Consider the following 10765-nt stretch of genomic DNA (forward strand, 5'->3'; position numbering starts at 1 on the left):
ACTCTTTAAAGGCTGGAACTCTACATATCAAATAATGAAGGAGAAACTGAGGCACAGGAGAAGTTAAGGCTAGTGATCCAGTGCACAGAAGAGCTCTAAAACAGTAACTGATTCCACAGCCAGAAACTCAGCATTCCTTGGACAACTCTTGAGACATTCAGCAGGGAAGTTCCAACATAAGCAGTGCTTTGCTACACACAACACAAACATCAGGGAAGATGCAGCATTAATTAGGGTTGCAACTGCTTCTCTCACATCACAGTACCTGTTTCCACAGCAGGATCAGCAGCAGCCCGACCTTGCAGAGACTCTGATTCCAAATGCTCCCTTGCCTCAGGAGAAGTCTTCTGCTCATCCTCTGCAGCAGATTCAGCTTTATTCTCTGGTGAATCTCCTGAACTCTCCAGCTCCACTCCCATGGCTTGAGGTACATAAGAACTACTCTTTCCTGTTGCAACAGGAGGTGGCATTTCTTCCTCACTGATTTTTTTGCCTTTCTTCACTGCAGCCAGCATGGTTTCCAGTGTCTGGCACGGAAGGAACAACAGAGCCAATAGGCATTTTCACCAAACTTGTCACTAGCATAAAATGATTAAAAGACAAATTCATCCCCTTATACATAACAGGCTCTGCCACACACGCCACCAGACTGCTGCCCTTCTGCTCCCTGTTTTTCTGCAAGCAGAACCTCAGTGCCAGTGAAAGGTGTCAAGATACCAGAGGAACACAGTGCAAAGGTCTCGTTACCCAAAGCAGGTAACTGCAGGTACCTCGGTGCACAGAATTATTGGAGCGCTGATGTGATCCACTCAGCTTTGTCACAGAAAGTCACCAAGGAAGCCATTTATACCAATTGTAGATGGATTTTGGGCATCTTAAAAATATAATAAAATATGCTATTCTGAAATGTCACTGCCTACATGGATCCAGGAAAGGAAGAGGTCTGCAAACCTATTTAATGCAATGAGAAAAGCCATTAAATACTAACAAAGGTAATGGAGCTCCAGCTCATCACCTATGATAAGGAGCTTTCACCAATTCCAACTTGTATTAACTGCCACTCAGTTTTTTAAAACCCCTCCTCCACCACAAATATTACCTTCCTCAGTATTTTTACTTTTTAAATTTAATTTGAGGTTCAGACAAAAGACCACCATGCACTTCAAGCCAAAACAAATGTTTTACTTCTTTCATCTTCCAAAGAAACTGAAATGGAAGCAAAGAAGACAACAACAACAAAATCTCATCAGTGACAGAATCGCTGCTTTTTTTTTTTAGCCATGGCATTGTTTGACCTATTAAGTAACAGTAGCAGAGATATTTTGAAATGACTGCATATGAGACTGGGGTTCAGACCAACAACCCATAGGCAGCTCCCTCTTCTCCAAGTGGGGGTGACAGATTGAGATTCAAGTTCACAGTTCCAAGAACTACATACAAGAGAGAACTCGACACCATTTGTTGACATGTAATTTTGCTAATTAAGTAGCTGTGAGCTGTGAAGTGAGATCTGGTCTATTATCCTCAGTTACACTACTAAGGCACAAGGAAACTCCCTACCCTGAAAAATGAAGGAAGAGGCACAGTGCACTAAGTTCATTACTGAATGGAATAGCTGGTTTGTCCATTCCTGTGGCTCTCAGAAAAACCAGGTGGTTTTGTGTACATTCCTGTCAGAGCAGGCAGGCAACAGACACACATAGACATCTTCCTTGTGCTTTTTCTTTCCCGAGTTTGGCCTCAATTGTTCCCTTTGTACCCCAAGACACTTGGTAGCCAGTGGGCCATTACATCCTGCCCCAGTGCACAGTCCTGAGCTGTACAGCTTTGCTGCTGCCTGAGGTGATGCAGGGGAGCTGCTGAAAGCAACGGGGAGAGAAAGGCCCTGCCCAGCAGTAAACAAGCACTGTAGCTCACTGCAAGCACGCCACCTGCCTGGAACCACGAGAGGCTGGAGAGACTGCTCTTTGCTGCAGTTCTTAATTGCCTTAATCAAAAATCCTGCTCTATTGCTTTTCAAGCACAGCCAATACACTCAGAGAAAGTCACCACCCCCCTTTGTCTGACAGAAGTGAGTACAAGGTTAGTACCTAAGGGAAGGAGCAGTGATGAACTGCAAGGTGTATGTGCTAGGCAAACTCCTAAACCTTGCTTTAAGGTAACACTGAGCAGTCACCACAGGTCAAATTCAGATCCAGGCAGGTGGGTTTAACTTCAGCATGTACCACAAACCCTGCCTCCACCTGCCACATTCAACAGAAACCAAGCTGACACACAAAAGGCAGCTGAAGCCACACCTTATCTGTGCGTTTGCTGTATCAGGTGGGTGTCAGTAACAACAAATGTTTTTAAAGTAACACCCGGCAGAACATGAAGAACATGAAGATTTCACTCCCCTGTCAACAAACTCACACTGGGAAGAGCACAATTCAGAGAGCTGACTTTGCCTCACCCTCACTCACATCCTGCTGATCCCAACTCACCTTTAGGCCTCTCTCGTACCGCCGTATTTTGGCATTCTCCCCCAACGCCTTCGCGTTAGCAATTGCTGTCCTGTAGTCAGCAATTCTCCCCTCCAGCGTCTGTTGTAGCTCACTGGTAACAGCAGGAAGTGAGGAGGTCTCAGAAAAAACAATAAAACAGATCAAGAAAACTTATTTCATCCAGCTAGACGAGTTTTCCCACCGCACTGAAAAACAGACACTCCTCTTCTACACACACCCGGCTGGGAATTGAGTGCAGGAAGGACCAGCCCCTGAAACAGAGGAGCATTTGTGCTGTGCTAACAGTCCCTGCTTCCACCTCTGGGCTCTCTCAAAAGCCTCACAGAGAAGAATGGGTGGAGAGACTTGGGAAACTCTCACTCACAGGGTAATTGGAGGCATGTGGTTGGTGAGTAGGTGAAGAGAACACTAAAGTCTCTCAAACCCCACACAACAGAGGGTGTGAAGAGGTATTTTGGCACAAATCTTGACTTATTCTTTTCTTACTGTTAAGAAAATTTTTTTGCTAGTTTGCTCCCTTCTGAGCTTCAACCTGGTTTTACAACAAGAGCTCTCTTTCCTCCTCTGACTGGAATTAGTTCGGTGACAAAAGCAGCCTGAGCAAAGTCATGAGTAGCTACTTGTAAACTCTCCATAGCCACAGAGACCTTGCAGATGGCTCCTGATGTAATTATTGCCATTACCTCTATAGAAACCCTCTCAATCCCATTTACTAATGGGCCCAATGTACAAGGCACTGGAATGTGTAGCACACAACTGAAACATGCAGTGACTGAATAAAGGATTTGACTGCATGAGGACTGACAAATTAAGCTGAGACAGATAATGCTATTGAGCGAAAATCCAAAACTATGTCAGAGATGCTGAGTTACAAAATGCCTCACAATTTCAGCATGCTGCTCAATACTCTTAGGGAGAAGGTATGAACTCTGGAAGCCTGCACTGCAGTCTGCATGCTCCTATGTATAATGAGGGACAAGACATGCTTGACTCCAATTGTTAACCTCTTTAATTCTATGCTAACATCAGAATTCAGCCTTGGAACAAAACAAAAGCATCACCTGCACCCATACAGCACTGTTTCCCCAGAGGAAACAGCAATACTGGAGTTTTCCTTCCCTGGAAGACAAGACCTCCCTAGATTCTTGATAATGACCCTCATACAAGCCACATGACAACAGTGATCCAGCAAAACTGGCAGAAACACAAAGCTCATCCCTACCTGTGATTGCAGTCCAGGTAGTTCATCTTCTGCTTCAGCTGGGGATGGCTCTGTTGCTGCCATTTCATCCTCACAGCTTCCTGTCTCACGTTCTTCCCCCAGAACTTCCTGCAACTCTGCCTAAGCAAAAGTAAGGGCCAAAAAAAGGCTTTTTCTCAAAATCTTATCTGTCCTCAAAAGACAAAAATAAAATCAAGTCTAAAGTGTCAAAAGCTTAAGATAGATCTTGAACCCAAGTGAAGAGTCTGAAGATCTTCTATTCAAGAATTTTTAAAATTCAGTTTTATTTTTTATTATTAATTTAAACTGGTTCCAGACACCACTGAAAAGCCACACTGCAGCCCCAGGATCACCACACAAATTTGTGGCTGAAGATCTGAAGCAGAAAAAGTTCAGAGAAGTACTTTCACAAAGATTATGCACACCTAAATTTCAAATTTCCAAAAAACCTCTACTAGCAATGGCAGTCAAAACCACTGCTTCACAATCCTTCCCTAAACCCTGCCAGTTAGATGAGTCACTGAAACAACAAAGACTTTCTTGAGGTGCTCTCCCAGGCCAAGCACTACTTCAAGCAGTAGCAAAATGGTGGCAGACATCACTTTAAGGAGACTGTTCCTGGCTGTCTTCCATCAGCTGACATGGAATAGGATTCCTGCTCTTCACTGAATTGTCCAAGATCCCCACACACATAAATGTTAGGAAACTGCAGGGGGATGGATCCTGCAAAGACTTGCATCCGACGGTGCTTTTGCAATATTTTAGCTTCTCACCACAAAGTTAACAGACATTTTTGCTAAATGCAGTTGTTAAAAAAAAAATACTAAAACTCTTTGCTAACAGTTATGCATACCAGCAGGTCTGTATCTTTCTCCAAGTCTTCATCATCTGCATCTTCCTCTTCGTCTTCATTCAGGTCCTTCATACACTCCGCAGCCATCTTTTCAATATGATCCATGGGCAGAGGAGCTGTAAAAGGAAATCCCAAGGAGCCATAAACCCTAAGGAACAGTTATGCAGACACTGGGTACAAATCTTGAAGGAGCTGCTACCAGCTGAAAGAGAGCAGTGACCTCCCCTCTTATGCCCCCTTTATTGCTGTAGGTAACTGAGAGTGTATTGAAGGATAAAGGACAAAGACTGGAAGTGAGCACCCAGGAAAAGCAGCACTGGTGTTTCTGCTATGACAGTCAAGGCAGGCAATAAGAAACTTGCACATTTTCTGCACTGCTGTGTCGTGATGATGAGATTCAGCCTTTTCCAAATTTTTCTTGGCTCCTTCATTTTGCATTTTTGCTTCTTGGTCTTCATCCTGAAAACTCTACTTAACTCCACATTGCTGAGTTCTCATCTGTGCTTCATCCTGTGCCAACCACATCTTCCTAAACTATCAACTTCCTCCACATGCTCTCAAAGGTGAGGTTGTTTGCCCACAAATCCCAACTGTCCATGTAAATGCTTCTGATACTTCCCTATGCAGACACGTGACGGTGATTCACCAGTGGCAGTCAAAGCTGCAGAAAATATAGATCTTCAGGACAGAGCTTTACAGTCAATTTAACTGGATCCCATTCACTCCCTGTATTTGCTGAATCAGCTGGAAATTAACCCAGGTACAAAACTTTCTGTTCAAATAATCTAATTCACCCCATCTGTGCTTCAGTATTTCTATCGAACATTATGCTCCTAAATTTAATTCTTAGCAAACTCAGACTGCAGGCCATATCAGAAGGCAACTGGCTGTGCAGAAAAGTGCAGCAGAGGCAAAAAAAAAAATTGAATCAAGCCTCCTCAGATGGTTTTTCAGCTCTAATCCTGTGCAGCAAGATGATGCCACAATATCAAACACATGAGTGGCTGTCCAGCTGGCACTTATCAGAGAGAGCAGGATCCCTGTGCTTAACATGTTCCAACAGTGCAGCTTTTGCTGGAGGAGGAGGCCATTCCTCCATACCCAATCTTAGCTCTAGGATGTAATTCAGGAGGGGATTACTGCACCTGGTACTCAGCCAACAACCAAGCACATGAGATGCACTGGATCCCTTTTTTCTGTCCTTTCCCAGACAGGACCTGTTTCTCCCCTGTCCTCACTGGAGCTCCTCCTTTCCAGGCAGTGGCCTGCCTGCATCCTGCCCCACCACTGCACCAGGCCAGGTCTCAGGAGTCCCCAGTGCCAGCTGCCCAATTCCTCATCCTCCATGAGCTTCTAACCCACACACTTCCAATTCTAGCAGGAAAACAGCTGCACAATACTTCGGAAAATCCTTTCTGAACCACACATTCAGAACAGTAAATGTTAGGCATAGCAAATGTTAATTTTGCACTGTCTGAACTTTTATTTTCCTATTATGAATAAAAACACCAAAACAACAAAATAAGTGACATGATGAGGGTGAGAGGGAAGTCAGCTCCTGAAAAGCTGACAACAATTCAAGAGGTCCTGATACAGATTCACCCTCAAAGCATTATCCTGCATATTTTAGCCAAGAACAACCTATATCTAATGGCAGAAGTTCTGCTATTATGCCTATTTGCACAATTATGCATATCAGCCTTAAGAGTTTACTAAAATTTTGAAATCTGGAGAGTGGAAATGATTTAGAATTTAGTTTCAGATACAAACGTGTCCTCTGTCTTATTATCAGCTACCGTGTTTATAGAGTTGTCTTACCTAAACACTTCAAAATTCTTTATTTCCCTGCTGCTCTCCATGAAGCCCCTTCAAATATTACAGGGAAATGACAGCAGAGCTGCAAATAAGGCTGTAAGTGCACAATCCCTTCCTTCCTGCACCTGCTCACACAGTGTAGGTCCCATTTCCCTTGTCCCACCTCAACCACTGGCTGCCATCCCAGCTCTCAGACAGGCAGGAAGCAAACCTGTTTCAGCTGAAAACCTCCCACAGCTGAGTTCCTGAACCAGCTCACCCTGCAGCTCCACAAACATAGACATGCTCAGAGGCAGAGCATGCTCACTGGAGTGTCCCTCACAGCAGCAGCCTTGTTTTATGGTAGATTACAGCAAGCCTGTAAAACACTGCAGAGCTGCATGCAAACACCACCAAACTAAATTAACAGATACGTAAAGTATTAAGAATGGTAACAGTCTGTTCCAAGAGACACTCTAACCTGTATAACACAAGCTACAGCATTCTCCAATTGCATCAGTATTTGCCTCTGAAAATGGGCTTCAATTCTGGTTACAGACTCCAAGTAACTAAAAATATAATGCTCGTTATGTAAATTCATTCTTCAAACAAAAACAGAAGAACAACCACATGACAAACAACCCACCCTCCACAAGAAACACAATTTCCCTTCTGAAATCATCTAGCGCCTACTACACCTTTTTATGACTTCATATGCTAAAAAAGCATGTCTTAATTTAGTCATTAAATGGGCCATCACCAGAGATCTTTTTCCTATACCTACAAGAGCATAAACAAAAAAAAACCTTTTACATTGTTTGTGGAGTAACAAAACTTTCAAAGTAAAGGAAAGCAGTTGCAAATTCAGGTTCTACCAGTGATTAAAAAAAAACATTTTAGATAAATTTGAAGGTTTTTTTGTCAATAGTAAATTTAGATAAATTTATTAAAGGAAAATAAAACTCAGATACTTTAACTTACCTTTCACCTTTGGTTTTGGTTTTCCTTCTTTCACTGTTCCTCCTGTGATAGCAGCAAGCTCTGCTTCAAGGTCCCCATCATCCTCACCTTCCTCTGCACCCAGCAGCATCTCCTCAGGATTGAAATCCACAAACAGCCCCAGCTGGAGCCAAGGAAAAATAATAATACAAAATAATAAAATACCCTACAGTTACAACAAAGATGACACTCAAAAACAGCACACTGCATGGATTATTTAGACATTTTCCAGCATTCTGAATTCTGCTCATTTTTATTTTCAGCCCATTATCATACCACTTCTATTACCACAACAATGCATACCAGGCACCCGTAACTGGTGTAAGGTACATAAATCTTAATACCCCACAAGTATTCCCTTTAAAACTCTACACAATTTCTTAAAATCAATCCTATTTAATAGTCTGACATAAGAAGGTAGAATAAAATGTTTGTTTTACTCTGCCTCATGAAGCAGATAGCATCAGGGAAGTTGAGGGCAGTGCCTGTAACAGCTAAGCTGAAAAACATCCACTCATGGTTCACACACAACAGGTCTGACATGTGCACACTGCAGAGACTTCACCATCACCTCTTGAAGAAGCTACATTTATAAACACAGAACGGTTCTGGCTTCCTCTTCCATCAGTTTCTAAATCCCATAGAAACAAACACAGCCATTAAAACCCAGCAATGCCCACAATGCACTGGAGAAAACCATCAAACTGGCTGGCACAGATCATCAGCTAAGAGATAGCATCTCAGGGAACAGCATTAATAACAGTAATCAGGATATGATAGTAAGGGTTATCACTCTCTTGTGGCCAAATATTCCAAAGCACATCACAGGAATCTCTGGGGTCTTAATCCAAAAGGTATTCTTTTAAAATGCCATTTTATCACAGTTTTTGTATTTCTGGTTAAGATACTAACTGCCTCAGAAAAAAAACAACAAACAAACAAATTTAAGTATGCTAAGATTTTTTATAAATATGAATGAACAGTATTAGAGTCATCCTATGAGGTAGGTGAAGCTTTCCTCAGACTTTTTCAAAGCACAAGCCCTTACTGATCCTCACATTGCCAAGAAGGCAGCACTTCAGCTTCTCTCCAGCACAGGAAAAAACATCAGCTGTCATTATTGTGAGGGTTAGCAATCTCTTGCTGTTGTGAGGATCTGAAGTGCTGCAAGAAGCTGTCAGTTTATAAATTAATGTAACATTTTTTTTAACAAAGTAGGAATCAAAGTTCTGGTGGCTACTGCCCTGAAACATACTGTGCCATTTTATAATCCCAAAGGAGAACGTGAAAGATAAAGCAAAGAAACACTGGTTCCAAGCACCAGCAACAGCACTCAAAAGTCAGCAGCTGTTTGTTTCCTACCCCTGATCCTGCCCTTGACATTCCACAAGGCACTGGACAGATCTGTCAGCCACCCTCTGCCTTATCCATCTCCCAGCTGTAAAGCAAAACTAAAGTATTTGCACACTTGGCTAGAAGAGAAGGAAGGTGAGAACAATATTTAAATAGGAAATACTTATAATGGTGATCTAAAGATTCAAGTTCTTTGGAACACATGTAGACCTCTCATTAATGTGCAGAAGGGATCAGGAGCACACAGGATCTGTTCATTACCACACTGCAAGTGTGGACACTGAAGAAAGCAACTGCAGCAACCACAGAAGTCAAGAACACAATTCAGCAGTTCTAGTCAAGAACGCAGTTCAGCAGTTCTAGCTCCAAGTCACCATCCATTCAATAAGGAAATTTTTAATTGAATTAGTAGCAGTGAAGCAATGTTTAGTAAAACAGAATAAATAAGTTATAAAAAGCTTTCAGTTGATACACAACAATAAACCATTTTAAACTGAATTAATTTGAAAGTGAACAAGCCATTTGTTTCAAGAAACATTCATCCATGCTGCAAGACAGGCTGAATAATTAACTGTATTGAGTTAGAAATTAGTAAAATACATTAATCAGATCCTTGATTTACTCTCCGTCTTTACAGAGTGAGGTTTCTTTTTCTTGCCCAGAAGGAAGGAAGGAAGGAAGGAAGATGTTTTCACCTTTTATTTTCTCCCCTGCTCAGATAAACTAAGTTATACACTGTCTCTCACTGAGAAATGCAAACTTTCACACTGGAGTCATGGTGACATTAGGGATCACTAACTACAGAATTCTGCCTTCAGTATGAGAATAGTGGTTCCTAAGAAATCACCAGAAGAGAACATCTCAGCTATTTTCTCTGTTCTAATAACCTGTTACATTCCCTTTTCACATTTCTCTATATTCTTACCAGTTTTTCTACCTGTTACTTGCCCCTATTCTACCTTCAAAAGTTTTTGAAATTCCATTCTGGTTCTAACATACTCTTTAACTCTATACTGTTTTTCTGTCAGTTTTCTACCAGAATTTTGCCTTGACTGTATTTCTAATTTTGACACTGTGGCCTGACTTTCTACACCTGCCAACCATAAGTAATTATTGTTTCTCTCCACAAGACTTCTGAAACTCCATCCGAACGTAACTAAGTATTGAAAAAAAAAACCCAACACATGGACACAAGTAAACTCAATTTTAGCTACAAGAAAGGTGCATAGGCTTATCAGTCTCTCTGTTACATGAAAAAACTACTATAGAAAGGGAAATTAAAGTTAACTGTCTCCTGTTTAGCACCTTAACATTCTCGCACACATATCCCTTAATTTATTACCCGATATTCTGCTGCTCTTATTTCTGTTTTCTTAGAGATTTAAGGAAAACCTCCACAGAGCCACTGAAGTTATTACTAAATCTCAACGTAGCCGGGCTAAGAAAATACTGTAAGCATGAGTCATGAGGTCTCATGCAAAGATTACAGCATTACAACACCGTGCTTTCCCTGCGAGACCTCCACAGTTGCCTATCAGATAATTACTTGAAGAAGAATGTATTAAAGAGGAAGGAAGAAAAACAGGCACCACATAATCTATTTTTTTTCCATGATCCTGCAATGCTATGACCACATGGGAGATCCTGCAGGAAAACAGCAGCGAGAGGTCTGAACGAGGCTATCCTGAGGAGCAGTGGGAACAGGAGGGTTCCCTGCCTGCTCTGCAACCACATCTCCCTGGCCGTCTGCCCTCCTTACCTGCTTTGCAACTGCAGCTCCCCGGCCCTTTGCCTGAGGGTTCTTTTTAGGTCTTCTGCCAAGCATGTTGGTTCATGAATTTCAGAGGGCAGTGTCTCTATAGGACTGAGAGCACACGGAACTTACAGTCAGCGCCCTGCCTGTGCCAAGGCAAAGCCCGCCGGACGGAGGCGGGCGGCGCGACCCCGCAGCTTCCCCCCGCCTGTCCCTCCCAGGGCTCCCCCACCGTGAGGGCAGCAGGGGCAGCGCCGCGGGACGCGCTCCGCGGGGCCCGGGGAGCC

General features: G+C 42.7%; 1 protein-coding gene across 2 annotated transcripts in view; it reads right to left on the minus strand.

Moving 5' to 3' along the window:
• Positions 1-10765, minus strand: part of CC2D1B (coiled-coil and C2 domain containing 1B) — a 28418-nt gene that overhangs the window by 17471 nt on the left and 182 nt on the right. The window contains exons 2-7 of one of the 2 annotated variants that reach the window (XM_062497046.1): positions 10485-10589; positions 7355-7496; positions 4580-4695; positions 3727-3846; positions 2484-2621; positions 266-527 (exon numbers count right to left, since the gene is read on the minus strand). In XM_062497046.1, the coding sequence (XP_062353030.1) occupies positions 266-527; positions 2484-2621; positions 3727-3846; positions 4580-4695; positions 7355-7496; positions 10485-10550 (844 nt within the window). In that variant the 5' untranslated portion in view covers positions 10551-10589. Of the gene's footprint in view, positions 1-265; positions 528-2483; positions 2622-3726; positions 3847-4579; positions 4696-7354; positions 7497-10484; positions 10590-10765 lie in introns of those variants that run through there. The other variant, XM_062497047.1, reaches the window with a different exon arrangement.

The sequence above is a fragment of the Cinclus cinclus genome, chromosome 8 (genome assembly GCF_963662255.1).
Source record: "Cinclus cinclus chromosome 8, bCinCin1.1, whole genome shotgun sequence".
Taxonomy (NCBI): Eukaryota; Metazoa; Chordata; class Aves; order Passeriformes; family Cinclidae; genus Cinclus; species Cinclus cinclus.